General features: G+C 39.4%; 1 protein-coding gene across 2 annotated transcripts in view; it reads left to right on the top strand.

The window, feature by feature from the left end:
• Positions 1–23,291, top strand: part of stk10 (serine/threonine kinase 10) — a 119,810-nt gene extending 96,519 nt beyond the window's left edge. For both annotated transcript variants that reach the window (XM_063053513.1, XM_063053512.1), the window contains 6 exons: positions 9,439–9,568; positions 11,780–11,904; positions 13,888–14,076; positions 16,526–16,651; positions 19,288–19,401; positions 22,717–23,291. In XM_063053513.1, coding sequence (XP_062909583.1) covers positions 9,439–9,568; positions 11,780–11,904; positions 13,888–14,076; positions 16,526–16,651; positions 19,288–19,401; positions 22,717–22,854 — 822 coding nt within the window. In that variant the 3' untranslated portion in view covers positions 22,855–23,291. The remainder of the gene's footprint in view (positions 1–9,438; positions 9,569–11,779; positions 11,905–13,887; positions 14,077–16,525; positions 16,652–19,287; positions 19,402–22,716) is intronic.
• The last annotated feature ends 504 nt before the right edge of the window (positions 23,292–23,795 follow it).

Here is a 23,795-nt window from a genome sequence, read left to right as displayed (position 1 = left end):
TTGTGAATGTGGTGAAGACCTACAAGTACCTGGCGGTGCACCTGGATGACAGACTTGAGTGGAGCACCAACACTGAGGCTGTATACAAGAAAGACCAGAGTCACCCCTATTTCCTGAGGAGACTATGGTCCTTTAGAGTATGCAGGCCTCTCCTTCACAAGTTTTACTTGTCTGTTGTTGCCAGTACAATCCTTTATATGGTGGTGTGCTGGGGTAATGCATCAACATGGGTGATGCCAACAGGCTCAGTAAACTGATTAGAAAGGCTGGCTCTGTTACAGGAGTCAAACTGCACACACTGGAGGCTGTGGTAGAACAAAGGACCATCAGAAAATCCTGGCAATTCTGGGCAGTGTTTCTCACCTTCTGCATGCCACCTTGACTGAAAGAGGAGCACTTTTAGTAATAGACTTAAGACAGCTGCACTGCTCCAAAGAGCACTATATGAGGTCATTCTTACTGTCAGCCATTAGGCTCTATAATGAGTCAAAGTATAGGCATGGAAGTGATGACCCTCTCCTGTTAGACTGTTTGAGGTAACATTTTTTTTAATTCTTCTCTTCTAATATTTGTATATCTGTACACTTGCAATGCTACTATGACATTGTAATTTCCTTTGGGATTAATAAAGGATCTATCTATATTAAATTCAACAAATGTGAAACTTTATAGGAATCATTACAAACATTGCCAGGTTACAAATGAAATCTCAGTTGATGTAGTGTAATGCCTTTGGAAGGAGCTCAGTGTGCTTCATCCACTGAGTCTCATGAAATAGTTTACCAAGAAGCCCATCCTCAGCCTGTAGCACTAAACTGATTGTACAGTCACATTGGTGCAATATAGTTTACCCTCTGCCTCAAATTCATTTCATGCATTTGGACGGAATCAAATTTCCGAGCAAACTACACCTCATTTTACAGCAATATCTGGGATGAATTTGAAGGAAGTAGGCTCAATGTTTTCTGAACGGTGATCTATAAAAACTACAGGCTAATTGCCTTTAGACAACTCTGCTGTTCATAATCATTACATAAGCAAGAAATTTCATGTGCCACTTGCAGAGTATCATGGGCTTTTTCTAAACTGGAACCAAAGCTGATTTCAGCATGCTATAGTTGATGCGAATTTTCGGTAAACAAGCTAAGTGCATTCTTTTTAAAGGGACGCATTATTATACAAGACATTGGGATTTGTTACAGCAATTGATGCTTAGGAGGGAAGTGGAATATTGCTGTCTGGAAGATAGAGGAACTGGAGCAGGCTGGTGCTGTGACTACAAAAATTGTTCTTTAAGGGTTGGGGCTATAGAGAATGTCCAGGTCCACAGCCAGACACTTCTGTCAGAAAGTTTCCAGGGAGGTCTCTGTAAGCACACAAGCACAGACTCTGCATGCCTGTGCTTTAGAAAAGTTTGCATTGCAGACAAATACTTGTCTACTCTGCCTCCTTTCCTTGACTACAGATACAGGTGATTTCCCTTCTTGCAAAAGTAAGCAGCAGATCAGGAGATGTAGCAGAGATTAACAACCAGGAATGAACTGGAGGCTAAGAAGCTGAGATGGAATGTCACCCTGACCCCTCTGCAAAAGAGTTGACATGAACTCTGAAGTTGCAGGAAGTCACAGATGTTGGCGAGAACAAAAATGCAGTTTGTGTGTCCTTTTTTAAAGAGCATTGTTTTAGTGGAAGTGGGTATTAGCATTTTTTTTTTAAGATCAATGGGCAGAATTCGGTCATAATGAGCACTTGTTAGGCAACGCAAGATTTAAAAAGAGTCGAAACCTTTTGGGACTTTTCAACAGCTTTCAATAAGCATTCTATAAGGCACTTGTCAAAGGCCAATATAACGTTAGGGAATTGGAGCTGCAGCTGGTTGACCTTGAAGAATGAGGAGATGATAGATAGGAGCTATAGGAAGGTTGTCACCCCAAAGTTGCAGGAGTTGATTATCAGGAGATGGAAAGGGAATAGACAACCAGTGCAGAGTACTGGTGGTCATTCCTCTCAATAATTAACAGCTTTGGATACTATTAGGATGTATAACCCCTAGCAGGAGAAGTCCTCAGTGACCGGGTCCCTGACACTGAGTCTGATTCTGTGGCTCAGAAGGGAAGAGGGAGAAGGGATGTAGAAGAGGCAGTAGTGATGGGAGATTCTTTAGACGGATGAGAAGGCAGGAGATACAGTGGATGTGAGAGTCACCTGGATAGTGTTGTTTCACAGGTTCTAGGGTCAGGATGTCTGGGATCAGATCTACAGCAATCTAAAGGGGGAGGGTGATCAGCCAGAAGTCGTGGTACATATTGGTACCAATGACGTGCGGAAAGGGGATTAGGTCCTGAAGAAAGAGTATGGGGAGTTGGGTAGAAAACTGAAAGCAAGCCCTCCAGGGTAGTAATCTCTAGATTGCTGCCTGTGCTACACGCCAGTGAGTGTAAGAATAGGATGGTTGGGCGGATGAATGCATGGCTGAGGAATTGGCGCTGAAGGCAGTGTTTCACATTTCTGCATCATTATATCTCTTCTGAGGAAGATGTGACCTATACAAAAAGGACTAGCTGCACTTGAACTCCAGGGGACCAACATCCTTGTGGGCAGGTTTGCCAGAGCTGTTGGAGGATTTAAACTAATTTGGCAGCCAGATGGGAATTGGAGTGATAGGGATGAGAATGGGTGTGGTTGATATACACACAGAAGCCGTGTCTAGTGAAACTGTGGAAGGACAGGCAGATAATGGGGCAAAATTGTAGTTGAGTGGGATGAGTTGAAGTGCAACATGTGGGCAAAATTGAAAAGAACTGAATGTGCTATATTTGAATGCACGCCGTATAAGGAATAATGTAGATCTTGTAGCATAATTGGAAATTGGCATATATGATGTGGCCATCAGGGAATTGTAGCTGAAAGGAGAGCTAGTTGGCAGCTTAATATCCAAGGATGCACACTGTATCAAAAGCACAGGCAGGTAGGCAGAGGGGGTGGGGTGGTCTGTTGATTTTTTAAAAAAATGAAATAAAATCCTTGGAGATGGGATTGAAAATGTAGCATCTTTATGGGTAGAGTTAAACTGCAAGGGTAAAAAGATCCTGATGGGAGCTATATATGGGCCTCTGGACATTAGCCGGCCTCTGGGGTACAAATTAGAACGAGAGACAAAAAGGCATGTAAATGGGTAATGTTGTGATAGTCATGGGGGTTTCAATATACAGGTACATGGGGAAAATCCAGTTGATGCTGGATCCCGAGAGTAGGAATTGTAGAATGCCTCCAAGGGGTGTGTGTGGCTTAAACAGCAGCTTGTGGTTGAGCCCACTTAAGGAAAGGGCACTTCTGGTTCATCACACATCACCCAATCCAGGTTTGATTAAGAACAAGATAAAGGAGCCCTTAGGAGGCAGTGAGCATAATATGATAGAATTCACCCTGCAGTTAGAGAGAGAGAGAGAAGCTAAAATCAAATGTATCAGTATTACAGTGGAATAAAGGGAATTACAGAAGCATGAGAGAGGAGCTGGCCAGAGTTGATTGGAAGGCAGGCACTACCAGGGATGACAGAACAGCAATAGCTAGTGTTTCTGGGAGCAATTTGGAAGGTGCAGAATAGATACATCTGAAAGTAGTAGTATTTTAATGGGAGAATGAGGGAACTGTGGCTGACAAGGGAAGCAAAGGAGAGGGTATGTAATTTGCAAAAATTAGTGGGAAGCTAGAGAATTGCAAAGTTTTTCAAGCAGACCATTTTAAAAAAAAAGAGGAACGATGAATGACTAAGGTAAGCTAGTCAATAATATAAAAGAGGATACCAAATGTTTTTCAGATATTTAAGAGTAAAAGAGAGACAAGAGTGGATATTGGAGTGCTGGAAAATGACACCGGAGAGGTAGTAATGGGGGTGGACAAAGAAATAGCAGTGAGGCTTGCGTGTTTTGTGTCAGCCTTCACTGTGGAAGACACCCAGAAGTATGCCAGAAATTCAAGAGTTTCAGGGTAGAAGTAAATGTACTTTTTACCAGGGAGAAGGTGCTTGGGAAGCTGAAAGGTCTGAAAGCAGTTAAATTACTTAGGCCAGATGGACTGTATCCCAAGGTAGCTGAAGAGATTGTGGAGGCATTAGTAATGATCTTTCAAGAATCACTCGATTCTAGTATGGTTCTGGAGAATTGGAAGGTTGTAAATCTCACTCCATTCTTTAAGAAGGGAGAGAGGCAAAAGACAGGAAATTACAGGCCAGTTAACCTGATTTAAGTGGTTGGGAAGATGTTGGAGGCAATTGTTAAGGATGTGGTTTCCGGGTACTTGGAAGCACTTGATAAAATAGGCTGAAGTCAGCATGGCTACCTTAGTGGGAAATTTTTCTTGACAAACCTGTTGGAATTCTTTGAGGAAAAAAGAAGCAGGATAGATAAAGGAGAGTCAGTGGATGTTTTTTACTTGGATTTTCATAAGGCCTTTGACAATGTGCTGCACATGAGGCTGCTAGACAAGGTAAGAGCCCATGGTGTTTCAGGAGAGATACCAGCATAAATAAAGATTGGTTGACTGGCAGTTTGCAAAGAGTGGAATAAAGGTGACTTCTGGTTGGCTGCTGGTGACTAGAGGTGTTCCACAGCGGTCAGTGTTGGGAATGTTTTTCACATATGTCAGTGATTTGGATGGACGGAATTGATGGTTTTGTGACCAAGTTTGAGGATGATATGAAGATGGGTGTAGGGTCAGGTAGTGTTGAGGAAGCAAGGAGCCTTCAGAAGGCCTCAGACAGATTAGGAGAATGGGCAAAGAAGTGGCAAATAGAATATCGTGTAGGGAAGTGAACAGTTATGCACTTTGGTAGAAGGAATAAAGGTGTTTACTATTTTCTAAACAGAAGGAAAATCTAAAAATCAGAGATGAAAAAGGGACTTGGTGGTTCTCAAGCAGGACTCCCTAAAGGTTAACTTGCAGGTTGAGTTGGTGTTAAGGCAGGCAAATGCAATGTTAGCATTTATTTCACGAGGACTAGAATAGAAAAGCAAGGATGTAATTCTGAGGCTTTATAGGGCATTTGATCAGACTGCATTTGGAGTAATTGTGAGAAGTTTTGGGGCCTCTTCTCTAAGAAAGGATGCGCTGGCATTAGAGGGGGTCCTTAGAATGTTCACGAGAATGAAAAGGTTTAACATAAGAGCTTTTGATGGCTCTGACTCTATACTCGCTAGAGTTTGGAATGAGGGAGTGTATCATAGAAACCTGTGGCACATTGGAAGGCCTAGTAGAGTGAATGAGAAAATGTTTCAAATAGAGGGGGAGTCTAGGACTAGAGGGTACAGCTTCAGAATAGAGGGATGTCCCTTTAGAAGAGGGATAAAGAGGAATTTATTTTGGCAGAGGGTGGAATTCATTGTCACAGATGGCTGTGGAGGCCAAGTATTCAGTCTATTTAACTGGAAACTGATGGGTTCTTGGATTAGAAAGAATATCAAAGGTTACAGGGAGAAGGCAGGAAAATGGGATACAGAGGGGTCATAAATCTGGAATCGCCGTGCAGACTTGGTGGACTGAATGACCTAATTCGATTCCTATTTCTGATGGCCTGATAAGGTTGGGGAGGGGAGTATCATATTGTGCTGATTTTACACAGTTCACTATATCTGTCATCATTTATGGTTCTTGTACTCCAGAATGAGTAAAAATCCCAATATAAAATGAAATGGTGTATTTCCTAATGGCTGCGACGGCAGCTAAAATGGTGTGCAAAATTGCTTTATTCTGTTTCTTCCTCAGTATCACAGCATTTATTTTCTGGAATTGTGTGAATGAATTTCTAGCCTGAATGCTAAATGTCTTCATCCCAAGTGCAGGAAACCAATCAATCCATACTTAGAAGAAGGAATATTTTACTTTATTTGCTTTACATTCATTAAAATTTTAAGAACAGCCCAAGAACATACAAGAAAATAAAAGTCAACCAAAATAGTGACCCAGAAAGGTTCTACAGCACTTTTCATCTGCACTGGCATTTTTGAATAAGATTTCTGTTGCATTGTTACATGTCCGAAAGCTGGTGTCAGAATCCAAATGGGCTGTGATCTCAAAGCCCACTTCCTCTTCCTTACATTTTTCCACATCTTTTCTACTCGCTTTTATGGCTCTTGCAAATGTTTTGGATTTTTATTATATAGCTTTTTTGCTTAAATTTTTACCATTGTTATGTTAACAAAATAACGATTATGTGTATGTTTATCAATTATGTGAAAGCGTTCCAGGCTTTTGTGATTAGACACCAGACACTCTGGGCACAGCCCCTTTTATCTTGTGTGCTAAATAGGACTTCATTGCAAGAGTCACATTCGATGAATCATCATTTCGGATTAATCTGATGAAACAACTGAACTTGTGTTGGATTTTTAATGAGTTTTCTTTTCAGAATTTAAGAGACCAAGATTATTTCTGCAGTTTAATACTTCAATGGCTAATAAAGCTCAAGCTGGTCTCCATTTTTCTTTTCCATTATGTTTTCATTTAGATTATGGAAAATTCACTTAACTGAATGTCTCAATTTGATGTAAGTGTTTGAATTGCAGGGAATTAGTGTTTATAATAAGACTAGAATTGTTTGCAAAGATCAGCTAATATTCTCAATAATGGAGAGGTACTGCTAAGATAGAAAACCACCTCTTTTGTAATGCTGTCTGGATGTTGAGCAACTATCAATATACACGTGAAGTTTTGCTGCTTTTTTTTTTATATAGAGGAAATTTGCAACTAACTGATTTCCAGTTAGTTGCAAATAGCTTTCTTAATCAGTGTTTGTGAATAATGTGTGCTGCTTTCAAGTTACATCAGGTGAATTACTTGGCCAGTCACTTCTGTAACTCCAACCCCCCTCCCATGGGAGATGATTTTAGTGCATCAAGGTCCAGTCTTGTTCATTTACATCAGTGGAGAAACAAGATCTAGTCTCCAGACTGTGTTTTCTATTTTAAGGACAGTAAATGATTGACATTTTCTTATTGAAAGAATCATAAGACATGAGAGCAAGTTAGGCCATTTGTCCAACTGAGTCTGCTCTGTCACTCAATTATGGTTGATTTATTATTCCTTCTCAACACTATTCTTTTCCCTTCTCAACATCTGATCCTGCATCTCTATTAGTTGTTATTTGGTGATTTTTAAAATTTTAATTACTATGTCATCAGAAACTTAATTTTAACAAGTACATTTAGGCAATTGGTCTGTTTCTATATAAAGTAGTAAATGATTGCAGCAGATATCTTTGTTTAAAAAAATCCATTTAGAAATAATTATAAATTATTTAAATCCATTTGGAACTACAATTATAACTTGTTTGTCAGATAGCATACGACTCACTTGAAATTTATCTGAAAAGTTGCAATTTGTTTTCCTATTATTACGTTTAAAATACTAATTATTGATAAAGATCAAAGTTCATTTTTATTATAATTATTTTAAACAATATCACAATTTCAACTGTTGCTAAGAGAAGTTAATAGTTTTGATCAATTGTTTTAGGAAATGGCTGAACTGGCTTTCAAGTTAAGTCACCCTTCAGCCTCCTTAGAATACAGAATTTAAGAAGGCACTATTATTCCTGAATTCCTGTTGTTAATGTTAGTTTCTGATATTCTATCATTAGTAATTAAACTGTACAAGATGCTTGGCAACAAATTTAGTGCATAACTTCAGCTTAATTTCCATTAAGTCCAATTCAAGCTCTGATCAATTATCTTTACATTATCTTTTACCATTAAGAACAAATTGCATGTGATTGTTCCCACCGTGTTTGCACCTTTTATGTATAGCAGTGCTGTTTGTCAGTGTGAATATATTTACAAATGTAATACGTTTAAGACATATGTAGAATAACATATTAAATGAGATCTTCCTGAACTAGCCTTTGCACCAACCACGACTGACATGAAGTTAAGTGGAATTACCAACAAAAAAGGTTTTGGGAGGAGATGGTATCATGTAATTGTAAAACTTGACAGTGAAGATCATCTTATGTCATGACCACTGAATCTCATCGTCCACATTTGGCAACGGGAGAATAAAGCACGGCGCCTGAGAGATGGCATGGCCATCTTCAAGAAAGGAGGAAATTCTGACTGCAGGACAATATATTGTTGTTTCCCTTGGGGGGAGGAGGGAAGAAGTCATTGGTAGGGTCATAATCTTAGTGATTAAGCAACTGCTCCCCAGTTCTCAGAATATGTTCTAGCCATTTGAAAACATGAAGTGATTTTTCACTCTCAAACTCCTATATTGTTCTAAGAATCTAACTATCTAGAGCAAGTATCTCAAGATACCACAAGCTGTGTTTACAAAACCCTCAATTCAGTAGACCCAAACTCGATGCCCCCTGCACAGGCTCTAGTACTGCACGTCTACATTTGAGCAGTCCACACTGTTTGCAGGCAAAGTACTAAATCCAAGCTCTGCCATAGGAAGGAAATAAACAGGTGCTCAAGGGAAAAGATTCAGTGATGCCTATAGATACCTGGAGCAGATATCAAAATCCCTGTTGACTTTTGTGGTAATGAAGCACTGAAATAGTTTCTTTGGACTATCGAGCACCAGTTTATACTTGTCCGACGCAATTTCATGTTCCCATCAACTCCAATTCGATTCTGCCACTCAGTCACATGTTAAGGGGAACTTGCAATGGTCAATTAATCCAGAAAGCTACCTGTCTTTGGGATGAGGGAAGAAACCCGGACACCAGGAGGGAACCCACACAGTCACAGGAATAATGCAGAAAAGTCTGCACAAACAGCATTTGATGTTAACCCAGGTTGGTGGAACTGTCCAGTCTTATGGGAACTCCTGGGATTATCAGCCTGTTATGAGTTTCTAGGTCCATGTATCAGAAGTACATATTAACCCTACAGAAGCAGTGGAATGAATATACCAGCTCACAAACTGCCAATTTGCCTGCCCATCAGACCTTTTGCTCCAGCTGAGGAAGAGCTGTATTTTCCATGCTGGCCTATTTAATCAACTAAGTCCAAAAACTGGAATAGAAGCTAGTTAATCTTGAACCTGCAGAACTGTCTAAGCTGTAGTTTTTTTTTCCCCCAGCTAAATTCTTCCAACCTGTTCGTCTGCCTGAGTGGGTGAACCATACTTCTAAGCTTTAGATTATGTTCAGGGATTGTTCTGGTTTTAAAAATCCAAGTCAGGGAAATCATTCAGAATTTCTTTAATTGTTTTGTACCCTTATAAAACACCTATCATTTTCTTTTGTCACTGTGTATCATTGTCAAGAGTCAAATAACAGTGGTAAACTTGCTCTGTTGATGTAGCAGAATTAAAACTAATGTAGAAATTTTCAATTGGTGTAATTATCAGTATTGTGAGAGTAAGTTGTAGGTGGCATATTAATGTAGTGACTTGAAATTTATTTAATCCAAACACTCCTTTTGTGCAACCATCTAGGAACAGGATTTTCAATCAAAACAGCACCAGGAGCTAGATATGGCACTGAAAAAAATAATTGCACAGAATAAGAAGGAAATTTCTGATCAAGAAAGGGACTGCCTTACAAAGAAACAACAGCTCATGAGAGGTAAGAGGTTCTTTTGGAGTCTGGTATTATTCAGTATACAGTTTCATGATATCAGAAATATTACCCGCTTTCCAAAGGATGTTATGGGGATGAACATGTGCAATGTAATTGGGGAATGACTGACATCAGGTTTGCAAAATATGGGTATGCTAAGAAAAATTTAGAATTGTTCCTCGGTATAAACTGGACTAAAGGTTCAAAAAGTTCTTTATAGAATGATTTAGAATTAATTCTAAATCATTCAGTTCAAAATCCTGTAAGATTCATGATTATTTAATGTCATTTCCAGTACACAAGTGTAAAGCAGAACAAAATAATTGTTACTCTGGATCAGTTACAGCACAAAAATAATACGATGAACAGTACAATAATAAAAAAACAATAAACATAATTGCATATGATAGCTTTAAATTGATTTTATATCCATTAAGTGATGCTAGGTTGTACATAAGGTGACTGACTGGAAGTAATTAAGTAATGGTGGACTTGGTGGGTGGACGTGTTCATCAACATTACTGTTTGGGGAAAGTAACTGTTTTTGAGTCTGGTGGGTCTGGTGTTGATGCTTCATAGCTTCCACTCTGATGGGAGTTGGAGAGGCATTCAATGAACAGAGTGGGTGGGATCCTTCATGATATTGGCACTTTTTTCCGTGTATATGTTTGTAATGGCGAGTAGGCTGTGCCGGTGACATGCTGGGCAATTTTGACTACCTGTTGTAGAATCTTCCTGACCACGACAGTACACTTTTCTGCACTAAGGAATGAATACAGCCTCCAGGATGCTCTCTACTGCACATCTGTAGAATGATTTGAATATATGTGTGCAAAGTTAATTCTAGCTGTTCTAGTGAGTGGAACCCACACAGTGATTGAGTCAAACAGAGTGAAAACAAGGGCAATGGAGACTTTACAATTGATGTCAGGATTTGGATTTTGTTTACATTGTTCCTGAGTGCTAAAATCAACATTTTTTGTTCTGGCAAATAACTGACCAGGTTATGGGTTCATGGAGTGTGAAATTGATTAAAAGGTATCAGAATAATCATCAGTACTTTTTATACTTTTTATACTTTTATACTTTATTGTCACCAAACAATTGGTACTAGAACGTGCAATCATCACAGTGATATTTGATTCTGCGCTTCACACTCCCTGGATTACAAATATTAAATATTAAAAATAAAAATAGTTAAAAATTAGTAAATATTAAAAATTTAAATTATAAATCATAAATAGAAAATAGAAAAATGGGAAGTAAGTAAATGGGAATGGGAGTGCAGAAAAACCGAGAGGCAGGTCCAGATATTTGGAGGGTACGGCCCAGATCCTGGTCAGGATCCGTTCAGCAGTCTTATCACAGTTGGAAAGAAGCTGTTCCCAAATCTGGCCGTACGAGTCTTCAAGCTCCTGAGCCTTCTCCTGGAGGGAAGAGGGACGAAAAGTGTGTTGGCTGGGTGGGTCATGTCCTTGATTATCCTGGCAGCACTGCTCTGACAGCGTGTGGTGTGAAGTGAGTCCAAGGCTGGAAGATTGGTTTGTGTGATGTGCTGCGCTGTGTTCACTATCTTCTGCAGCTTCTTTCAGCCTTGGACAGGACAACTTCCATACCAGGTTGTGATGCACCCTAGAAGAATGCTTTCTACGGTGCATCTATAAAAATTAGTGAGGGTTTTAGGGTTCAGGCCAAATTTCTTTAGTTTTCTTAGGAAGTAAAGGCACTGGTGGGCCTTCTTGGCAGTGAACTCTGCTTGGTTGGACCAAAATTGACATTAAAACTGCCAGATTATGCTGCAACATTAAATGTTGAGAAATCCTGATGATCTAGCATGCACAGTAGTAGTTAAGATTAAGATTAAAATTAAGATACCGATGTCATTTAGGCCGGAACATTGTTTTGTCTTTAAGACACGCACAATTTCTGTTGTGTTCATTAATGCTGGAAGAACTGAAGCTTCAAGGTCAGGATGTAATGTTGGAATGAGCAATAAATCTAGTTTGATGTACCAAGGAAAGTGTGTTTTTTTTTAAACACTTGTTGCTGCAATTTGCTGGAGGCCGCAGTGCTCATGGAACAGAATAAAATCTTTCAGGAAAGGAGAAAATTGAAGCCAGTCATTGAGTAGCAGAAATGGGTGCTGCACAATCTTTATTCTAGACCGATGTTCATTTTGGATGGTATGGCAGTAACACTTCAGTTTTCTCAATTCAGACAGGGAGGCTGCCATTTGGGAGCGAGAAGAGCACCACCTGCAGGAGAAACATCAGTTCCTCAGACAACAGTTAAAGGATCAATACTCCCTGCAAAGGCATCAGTTACTGAAAAAACATGAAAAGGTAAAATAAAGTCTGCATTGGAAAACTATGTCAGTCAGTTGTAAGTATCAGCTGAATTTGTCCACAAGGTTGGACTATCTTATTCTCAATGGGCTAAGCATGAATAAACCAATTTTGGGAAGAATATTTTGATGTTTTTTTGGGACTTTTTTGAATATCAACTACGTTTCATGTAAAGAACTGGTGTTGAAGGAATTTTTTTAACAAACTAGAGAGAGCAATTGAACAGATTGCTAAACAAACACTCTGCTCTGAATTCCATCATAACAAGCAATTTTTTGGATGTGGTGCAAAAACATTTAAGGTTTATCCTCACGTTGTCACCCATTCACGTGAATCCCTGGACCATGACCACTGGAACAGGTTGAAAACAGAGGAATGCAACTTTGACTTCCAGGAACGTATGGAGATCAAGGGGATGGAGCTACCTTCCAAACAATCAAAGGAGCGCCACATTCACCTTGGCAATGGGTGGTTCTGATGTACAGTATGACCTGCTGGTCAGAGAACTATAGTGGAAGCAATACATCCTCCACACTAAGAAGCTGCTTAAGAATAAGATGGCTACCTGTGGCTTTCTGGTGGAGGAACAGAGGGTAGAGGTTTCTTTTAGAGTAAAAGGGACCTATAAGGATATGGCTGCTGATGCTGGGCTGGGAACTGCTTAAGGATGACCCTTCTGTTGGTTGGTCTGGGTACCTATTGATGCTTTTCTTTGATAGTATCAGAAATTAGCAATTCTTGAAAAATTGGTCATCCCATGTACAACCGACACTAAATATGCAATGATGACGTGTTCCCAGTGATGCCAAGTCAACAGAATGGCCTACCCGGACCTTGAAATAGTCATAGTCATACTTTATTGATCTCGGGGGAAATTGTTTTTTGTTACAGTTGCACCATAAATAATAAATAGTAATAAAACCATAAATAATTATATAGTAATATGTAAATTATGCCAGGAAATAAGTTCAGGACCAGCCTGTTGGCACAGGGTGTCTGACCCTCCAAGGGAGGAGTTGTAAAGTTTGATGGCCACAGGCAGGAATGACTTCCTTTGACGCTCTGTGTTGCATCTCAGTGGAATGAGTCTCTGGCTGAATGTACTCCTGTGCCTAACCAGTACATTATGTAGTGGATGGGAGACATTGTCCAAGATGGCATGCAACTTGGACAGCATCCTCTTTTCAGACACCACCGTGAGAGAGTCCAATTCCATCCCCACAACATCACTGGCCTTAGGAATGAGTTTGTTGATTCTGTTGGTGTCTGCTATCCTCAGCCTGCTGCCCCAGCACACAACAGCAAACATGATGGCACTGGCCACCACTGACTCGTAGAACATCCTCAGCATCGTCCGACCGATGTTAAAGGACCTCATTCTCCTCAGGAAATAGAGACGGCTCTGACCCTTCTTGTAGACAGCCTCAGTGATCTTTGACCATCCAGTTCATTGTCAATTCGTATCCCCAGGTATTTGTAATCCTCCACCATGCAATCCTTCGAATAGTTAGTTTTGCTCCACTTAATAAATGTGATATATTTTTCTGATTACAGCACTGAAAAATGCAATGCAACATATCTGAAAGTTTAGGCTAATGCATTTAAATCTTAATATTTTCAGTTATTATGAAGTCTTGAGAGATGTTTATAGCATAATTTGTTAAAGTTCCAGAAGAGACTTGGCACAAAGGTAGGAATTGTGATTGCATAATTTTACTTGAAGATGTGTAATCATAAAGTAGCAGTTTTTCCAGACATCGCAAACGTTTTCCTATCTTATTCAACATCAGCATTGGAAGTGTGTAAGCTGTGGGGAAGATTCTTTTTGTTTTTCAGGAGGCACGTTCACATTTCTGTTCTGACGTTTTGCTCTGAAACCACTAGGCATGCTGTATTTATCTACATATGTACCGTGTGTCTGTTTAGACGTGCACACCGTAGTGAATCATTTTGTTTGGTTTGTGTGTTTAAACCCCACAGGAGTTGGAGCAGATGCAGCGTTATAATCAGCGGATGATTGAGCAACTAAAGATCAAGCAGCAACAGGAAAAGAACAGACTTCCCAAAATCCAAAGAAGTGAGGGGAAGACGAGAATGGTGATGTACAAAAAGAGTTTGCGTATTAACTCTACAGGGAGCCATACAGAGGACAGAGAGAAAATTAAACAGGTAACTGTACCATGATCATGTGTTTGGAGGTTGCTTTGCTGCTACAAATTATCTTGCTAAAGACACAAAATAGCAAAAAAAATACCATTTCTATTGCACACAAGTAAATGATTTATTTTTCAATCACGGCTGATCCTTTCTTCTATCTCCTCCTCAACCCCAGTTCCCGGCCTTCTCCCTGTAACCTTTGATGCCATGTCCAATTAACAACCTATCAATCTCTGCTTTAAATACACCCAGCGACCTGGCCTCCACAGCTGCATGCGACAACAAATTCCACAAATTCACCACCCTGGCTAAAGAAATTTCTCCGCATCTCTGTTTTGAAAGGGCGGCCCTCTATCCTGAGGCTGTGCCCTCTTGTCCGAGACTCTCCCACCATGGGAAACATCCTTTCCACATCTACTCTGTTTCAATGAGATCAAACACAGAGCCATCAAACATTCCTCAATGATAACCCTTTCATTCCTGAAATCATCCTTGTGAACCTCCTCTGGACCCTCTCCAAAGCCAGCACATCTTTTCTAAGATGAGGGACCCAAAATTGTTCACAGTACTCAGTGAGGCCTCACCAGTGCCTTACAAAGCCTTGACATCACATCCTTGCTCTTGTATTCTAGACCTCTTGAAATGAATGCTAACATGGCATTTGCCTTCCTCACCACTGACTCAACCTGCAAGTTAACCTTCAGGGTGTTCTGCACAAGGACTCCCAAATTCCTCTGCATCTCAGATTCCTGGATTTTCTCCCCGTTTAGAAAATAGTCCGCACATTTATTTCTACTACCAAAGTGCATGACCATGCATTTTCCAACATTGTATTTCATTTGCCACCTTCTTGTGTATTCTCCTAATCTGTCTAAGTTGTTCTGCATCCTACCTGTTTCCTCAACACTACCTCCTCCTCCACCAATCTTTGTGTCATCAGCAAACTTGGCAACAAAGCCATATATTCCATCATCTAAATCATTTATATACAGCATAAAAAGAAGTGGTCCTAACATTGACCCCTGCGGAACACCACTAGTCACTGGCAGCCAACCAGAAACGGATCCTTTTTTGCCCACTCGCTGCTTTCTACCAATCAGCCAATGCACTAACCATGTTAGTAACTCTTCTGTAATACCACAGGTTCTTAACTTGATAAGCAGCCTCATGTGTACCACCTTGTCAAAGGCCTTCTGAAAGTCAAAATATACAACATTCACAGCATCCTCTTTATCTATCCTACTTGTAACTTCCTCAAAGAATTCCAACAGGTTCATCAGGCAGGATTTTCCCTGAAGGAAGCCATGCTAACTTTGTACAATCTTGTTCTGTATCTTCAAGTTCTTCATCACCTCATCCTTAACAATTGACTCTGACATCTTCCCGACCACTGAGGTCAGGCTAACTGGTCTATAATTTCCTTTTTTGCTGCCTTCCTCCTTTCTTAAAGAGTGGAGTAACGTTTGCAATTTTCCAGTCCTTTGGCACCATGCCAGAGTCCAAGGATTTTTGAAAGTTCACTTCTAATTCCATCAGTCTCTAACACTACCTCTTTCAGACCCCTAGGGTGCAGTTCCTCTGGTCCAGGTGGAATATATTTCCAGCTTCTTGTTCCACAGTTTATCCATCAGTCAAATCTGCACAGTCTAAACTACAGGCATTCAGCTAAATGGCTCTTTCACATTGCCAGTAAAGTTACGTTCTTTAAAATGGTTTTTAACTCTGCTGCCAATACATCAATGTTCAATTTCAGGACATGTTCAATTTACACATGTTATCTTCAAATACTTCTCATAGCATCTTCAACGATCTGAATAATCGGGTAACTCCTTGGTTTAACAACTGTAGGGAGCTCGGTAGTAGTTGCACTTTGGTTTTTATTTTGAAGCTGATGACAACCTGCATTGTGGTCAAGTCTCTGAGGCGGGCTGAGAACTCATAAACGTCAGATAAATCGCACTGAGTTAGTGAGTTATGCACAACACCATGAGTGTGTAGTTTTTAAAATGAATAATTTAATCTGAACACTATTAAATATACTAGTTCTTCTGTATAATTATTTATAACCTCTGGCACTAAAATTGATTGCAGGATGGATGTTTCTCATTTTCCAATCTGCTTGGTGCACCTGTCATGGACAGTAAGGGGGATTGTTCAAACATTTGCATTCTCCATATGCCAATATAATCTAATTTTTGAAATGAAAATTTCAAAGAGCAATGCCTACTGCAGGAGAAACACAACCAAACAGAGAAAAAGAGACTGTGTATGTGCACGCATGAGGTGGGGGAGCGGGGGTGCTGTGGTAGAGGAAAGAATTCTTTATGAAGTTTGATGTTCCCTATTCCCATATTACTATGTTATTATGTGTTCTGGTGGATCAAAATCGCTTTGCTTTGAACTGTTAAATCCTTCTCATTTCCTTAGCTCATGGTATGTTTTTCTTTTTACTTTCAAACAGTTTGGAATTCAAGAAGAAAAGAGACAAAAAATGGAAAAGCAAAATCAGCAAATAAAACATGAGACTCAAATGAGAGAAATGCAACAAGCATGTGAGAATAACATCCATGAGCTCCAACAGCTGCAGGTAGTTGGTTTGGGATTTATCATTTCTGTGTTTGAAGCTGAATTGATTGGAAGCTGAGGGAGGTGAAGGGAGAAGGATAAAATCCTGATTTACCATGTTGGATATCAGTCCATTGCTGCACAGTGCAGTTCTTGGGATAACAGAAATCAACGTTACATAATTTGCAATTGCTACCCAAAATTTGAAACAAGGAATAAAATTTACTCATGGAATTTACATGGAAGAAGAAAAGCCAATCTCTCAGATGGCACACAAGATTCTTTTTAAAGTCAGAACAAATGTGCATAGATCTCTCGTAGTTGTCACGCGAGTTGATTGGGTGTGGTGTGGTGGCCTTCATTAGTTGGGCAATTGAGTTCAAGAGCAGTGAGATAACATTGTGTCTCTATAAAGCCCTGGCTAGACCACACTTGGGATATTGTGTTCATTTCTGATTGCACCATTATAGGAGGGTTGTAGAAGTTTTAGAGGTTCCGGGTGATTTACCAGGATGTTGTCTCATAGAGCAGGTCTTATGAGGATAGGTTGAGTGAGCTAGGGCTTTTCCCCCTGGAGTGAAGGAGGGGCAACTTGGTAGTGGTGTACAAGATGAGAGGCATAGATCGAGTGCATAGCCCCAGACTTTTACTCAGGGTGGAAATGGCTAATATTAGGGGGCATCATTTTAATTGGAGGAAAGTAGGAGTGGTCGTGAGATGTAAGATTTTGACAGTGGTGTGTGTGTGTGGAACACTGCCAGTGGTGCTGGTAGAGGCAGGTACATTAGGGGCATTTAAGAAATTCTTAGATATGCCCAAGGATGATAGGAATATGGAGAGTTATGTACGAGGAAAGGGTTACTCATCTCAGGTTAAAAGGTCGGCATAACATCCTGGACATCAGGACCTGTGCTGTGCTGTAGTGTTCTATATAGGGGATTGGAGGTAATATGCTGGTGTGACTTGAATAATGGACCAAATTAAGAACAGAAATGGTTATTTTCAGATTTTCTGAAATTAGTGGTACATGGCAGGGACTTGTTTTGATATTAACAGCTGTATTGGTGATCTGAATGAGGGCCCAGTTTTGTTGATGATACCATGCTGGGTTATAGTGAGTTGAGACAATGTAAAGATTATATGTAAGGGGGATGTAAAGGGGATATAGTCATGCCAAGATGAGGACATGGGAGATAAAAGTCAGGTGAAAAAGGTGAAAAATGTGAAATCATTCACAAGTGGAAATATTTTTTAAAAAGCAACCTAATTTTTAAATGCTCAAAGCTTAAAACATTTGTGTTGAGAAACCTGTACCTACAAGGAATTAGGACAGTGACTGATGTGCCTTTTACTCCAAGTCTAAATGCATTTTGTATTAAATGTATAGAGCCTTGGGTGAGATCTCACCCAGAATATACAAAAATTGAGAGCAGGAGTAGGCAACTAGGCCTCTCAAGCCTGCACTACGATTCAGATGATGGTTGATCTACAGTATGCTAGTCTCAACTCTGCCAGTGTCTCATAACCTTTATTGCCTTGAATATTTATTTATCTGCATTTTAGAAATATCTGATAATCTGGCTGATCTCCCTCTGGGATAGAGATCTAAAATGGGAGTTTCAGTTTCAAAACAAAGGATCATACTTTCAGGGGTAAGGATGGTAAATTTTTTGGAATTCGTTACTGAAGGAGGCTGTGGGTGAGTATATGCAAGAGAAAGCAATAAATTTTTGGACACGTAGTATAGGAGGGAGAGACAGGAGAATGGTGACGAAGCAAAAGATTAGTAATGAACTGGAACAATGGGCTGATGGGCCAATCCCTGTTTCTATTCGTGTTTACTGCAGATTTGATGGTGATGCTGCCCTTTGAAATTCTGGAGTGATATCCACCAACCTGGAAATGATTGTTATTGCATTTCACTGTTGGAAATATACTTCCAATCACACTGTGCTGAAATAGATGCATGACATGATCTAATTTCTCAGCAGACATTTTTTACACAGCAGATTTATGCACTGTGCATTGTGACCATAAGCTCAGTAGATCATTTTTGTACAGTTGTTAGTGGTTTAGATGGGTAACATTACATGCTCCCACATTTGGGCAATATATTGTCATATCTTTATCATCCTGTCTGAGAGTTGTCAATTTCTTCCTCAAATATTTTTCTTACAAGTTTTATATGAGAAATGAAACATGTTCTTTTTTTACCTTAAAAAAAAATCACGATGGTATTCAGCTACTCAAAAATATGAACATGATATTTGAAGGAAAGGATTTGTAACAGACATAAATACACAGCAATGAAGATGGTGTATTATGTATCATACAATAGAATGGTTTGGATTCCTTTTAGATTCAAAGCAACTCTAATGTTAGTTAATGTTAGTATTAATTGCTTACATAAGGTAAATTTGAAGGAAAATTAGAATTGTTATTAACAATGAAGCACATTTTGAACAAAACTTCATCGTTATTGTAATCTTATCTTTCTGCATGTACAGATAAAAATAATGGAAAGAATGATATTTTTGCTTTATAACTGCTAATGATTTACTTTGAGGATTGTAGGTCAGATCATAGAGCTTAATCAGCAAATTGTGCAGTAAGAAGTGATAGGCTGCGGTAATTTACCCCTGATCCTTTAATCTCTAGAGTGAGAAGTGCCATCTTCTGACTGAACATGAAAACCAGAAGTTAAAAGCACTTGATGATAATCATAACCTGCACTTGAAGGAATGGCAAGAAAAGCTGAAACCAAGAAAGAAAGTAAGTAGTGAAGAACTTAATATTTACTCTCAATGTTCAAATTTTCTTTTCATAGCTATGGGTCCCTATAGAAGTCTGAAGGATTGGTTACAGTCTTTGAATATTGCCTGGTTTATTTTCCATGTTACTGTGGTCAATATCAATTTCTTGTCTGCTACCAAATGGACGAATTTGATTAGCGTATTAAGCAAGCCCTTTCAGATCTTTTGAATCGTCTACTGCACTGGTTCATCAGTTGTGTAGCTGACACTTTAATTCGTACCTTTGGAAAGGTACTTGAAATGCTTTGCAGTGAAGTGAAGTAATATTTTTACTGAATTTTTTTCAAGAATAAAGGCCTTCCTAAGCCAGATTCCCGGGGATAAAGTCAAGGAGTGGAAATTATTCAGATAAGTCCCCTTTATGGCACCAGCAATGAGAAGATTGAGTTCAGTTACTGCCATTGTCTGTAATGAGTTTGTATGCACTCCCCATGACTGTGTGGGTGTCCTTTGGGTGCTCCAGTTTCTTCCCACATTCCAAAGACATATGGGTTAAGGTTAGTAAGTTGTAGGCATGTTTTGTTGGTGCTGTAAGCATAATGACACTTGTGGACAGCCCCCGACACGTCATTGGACTGTAACACATACAAAAATGCTGGAGACCTTTCATCAGGACTCACCCAAAGCTTCAACTGTCTATTCCTTTCCATAGATCTGGTGAACCTGCTGAGTTCCTCCAGCATTTTGTGTGTGTTACTCTGGATTTCCAGCATCTGCAAAATCTCTTGTATTCATCATTTGACTATGTTGGTCATTGACACAATCTATTTCACTCTGTTTCAATGTACGTGTGACAAATAAAGCTAACCTTTACTCTTTAAACAGAATGGGGTTCCATAGAGCATCTTGAAGGCCTGTTCTGCACAGATGAAAAGCAGTATAATTTGTTTCCTGATGAATAGTGCTGATGTCCATTTCTGGGCACCTCATTGTTGTTGTGCAAGAAGAGAGCCTAAAGGAAAATCACAGACATCATGCAACTTCCAATAAATCCTGATTTTTTTTTTCTATATTGTATTTATTCTTCAGTAAATTTAAATTACAACAAAAGCATGTGCTGTGCAGTTCAAATTCTAGGCAGTGTTCAATATAGCATGGATTTTTAGGTATTTAGTGTGCACAAATTAGTTGTATTTCCATTACAATAATGACTGCAATTCAGAAGTATTGACATCCTGAACAGGATATTAAGAGATGATATAAAGCCTGTCTTTGCTTCTCTATTTTTATCGTAGTCGGTATTAATAGTCATTTGAACTTCGAGTGAGTCTTGCATCCATGTTGACATAAGTGTGCCAAACACAGAATTCCAATAAGGGCCTCTAACTTTTAACCCTCCTCTTTCATAGTTCAGTGTATCTGTCTCAATAACTCAATGTTTATATTGGGAAGAGTTTGAGAGGCTAATCATTTTTTTTTCGTTTGGTGAAGGAGGAGACATGGTCCTCAAACTAAAGGCTAGCCTTGTTTTGAGTGCAACCATGGAGGATTGCTGGGGAGAGGCCAGGAAGGCAAGATTTGAGTTAGAGTTGCTACTGACATTCACTGGGCTGTGATGCACAAGGGACTTTGTCACAGCAAGATGCACCATAAAACCACCAGATTGGAGTTTTAATTACTTGCAAATAAGAACATGTATTGCAGATCTGGAATTGTGCAACATTAAATAAAGCACAGAACAATCAATGTTTCTCATCATTCCCCGCAGACCTTGGTGACAGAAAAAATGTATTAAATTGAATTGACTTTATTTCTTACATCCTTCACATACATGAGGAGTTACGTTATGTCTCCATCTAAATGTGCAATCATAGTAATTTATAATAATTTATAATAAATAGAACAGTTCAATGTAATACAGAGTACACTCAAGTCAGCTTAAGTTCATCAGTCTGATGGCCTGGTGGAAGAAGCTGTCCCGGAGCCTGTTGGTCCTGGCTTTTATGCTGCGGTACCGCTTTCCTTATGGCAGCAGCTGGAATAGATTGTGGTTGGGGTGGCTTGGGTCCCCAATGATCCTACAGGCCCTTTTTACACACCTGTCCTTGTAAATGTCCTGAATCATGGGAAGTTCACAACTACAGATGTGCTTGTTTGTCCGCACCATTCTCTGCAGAGTCCTGTGATTGAGAGGTACAGTTCCCGTACCAGGCAGTGATGCAGCCAGTCAGAATGCTCTCAAATGTGCCCCTGTAGGAAGTTCTTAGAATTTGGGGACCCATACCAAACTTCCTGAACAGTCTGAGGTGAAAGAGACGCTGTTGTGCCTTTTTCACCACACGGCTGGTGTGTACAGACCACGTGAGGTCCTCGGTGATGTGGATGCCGAGGAACTTGAAGCTGTTTACCCTCTCAACCCCAGATCCATTGATGTTAATAGGGGTTAGCCTGTCTCCATTCCTCCTGTAATCCACAACCAACTCCTTTGTTTTTGTGGCATTGGGGGAGAGGTTGTTTTCTTGACACCACTGTGTCAGAGAGATGACTTCTACCCTGTAGGCCACCTCGTTATTGTTTGAGATGAGGCTAATTATATTAGCAAATCCATCATTAAAGATTTTCACCAGCTGAGACATGCCCTCTTTGTCTTACAACCATCAGGGAGAAGGTGCAGGAGGCTGAAGACCTAAACTCAACCTTTAAAGACCAGCTTCTTTTCCTCTGCCATCAGATTTAATTTTTTTTCCTTTGAGTAATTTTTGTCTTGTGCTGTACTATTGCCACAAAACAACAAATTTCATGATGTATTGGTGATAATAAATCTGAAGTTGTGCATTATATTGTTTAATGGGTGGTTTGCTTGGATCCTGGATGCCTTTATGTCCCATTTTGCTACATTAGAGTGAAAAATGAATAGTGTTTGTACAAAAAGTAGTAATGATACAGTATCCTTGGTAATTTATTGACATATGTTTTACTTGTGTAGAAAAGAGATATTAAAAAGAAAAAAATAGAACTTGGAGATTTGTATTCATTATCTATTAACAATTAACTTTGCCATTAATTTCCTTTATTCCAAAGTAGATAAGTTCAGGCAAGACGTCTCTCCTCTTCTCTTCTCTTCTCCCTGGCAACATCTTCATACAATTCCCTTGCACTCTCTACTCTCTCATCCTTTCTGTAGTGTAGTGACACAGTCCTCCAGTTGAGCAAGAATAAATGTATTGTGTTCTAGTCTTTGTTTGCCTGTGTTGATACCAGTGAAAACTAGTGGACAAATATTTTTTCTTTTACTTGTGGGTTTTTGACTATTTTGCCAAATTTCTTTTTACAGGCTTTGGAGGAAGAATTGACTCAGAAGAAAAAAGATCAAGAGATGTTCTTTAAACTTAGTGAAGAAGCAGATTGTCAGAGTCCAAGTTCACCAAACAAGGTTGCCAAATTTTTCCCCTTCTCTTCGGAGCCATCCTAAGGAGGTTTGGACCCATTATTTCTTCATGAACTCAGGAGTACAGATGTGTGAACAAGTCTTTAATTTATATTTTCTAAACGTGTATTAATATTTCCTGACTTGAGAATGCTATATTTACTACTGAATTTGAACTGCTGAATGTTACTGTATTCATTTGCAGATCTTGGCTCGGAATAAAAATCTATTCTTTAGATGTATAGAAGTGTTCTTTAGTTACGGAAGGATAATTTTGTGCCTATGTTCTTTACTTGTTTTTCAGAGCTTCCTTTTCTATACATGTAATGCAAGGTTAATTTTTTTTAGTTTGTACACCAAAACAATTTTTACTAAATATTCTTGATACTTGATTAGCTAATTGAAAGACTGGGTTCAGGCAAAAATCACACTTTTTTTTTAAGTGAACCAGAAGTTTAAAAAAAGCTAATAAAAGTTGATCTGCTTAATTGGTTGCTGTTTGCTTTATTCTGTTCTGTTTGGAAAAATACCTACTTTCACAATATAAAACATCACCTCACTTTTATGGCAAAAGCAGTAAGGTTACTGGAGCACTGGATTGATAGACAAGGTCTTTACCTTGCAATTCTTTAATGTTTTATTTGAATTTTTAGGAGTTGCTGTGAAGTATTTCTCTCAGCTCTTCTACATACAAAACCATCAAAAATGAGGGGTGGCACAGTAGCATATTGGTTAGTGCAACTCTTTACAGTACCAATTCCCAGCACTATCAGTAAGGTGTTCATATGTTCTCCCTGTGATCATGTGGGTTTCCTCCAGGTGCTCTGATTTTTCTCCCACAGTCCAAAGACATGCCGGTTGGTAGGTTAATGGGTCATTGTAAATTGTCCTGTGATAAGGGTAGGGTTAAATTGGGGTTGCTGGGTGAAGCGGCTTGAGGTGCCAAAAGGGCCAATTCCACTCCTGTATCTCAATAAATAACAGAG

This window comes from Mobula hypostoma, chromosome 7 (genome assembly GCF_963921235.1).
Source record: "Mobula hypostoma chromosome 7, sMobHyp1.1, whole genome shotgun sequence".
Taxonomy (NCBI): Eukaryota; Metazoa; Chordata; class Chondrichthyes; order Myliobatiformes; family Myliobatidae; genus Mobula; species Mobula hypostoma.
Note: the sequence above shows the minus strand (reverse complement) of the source record. Positions and strands in the feature narration are given on the sequence as shown.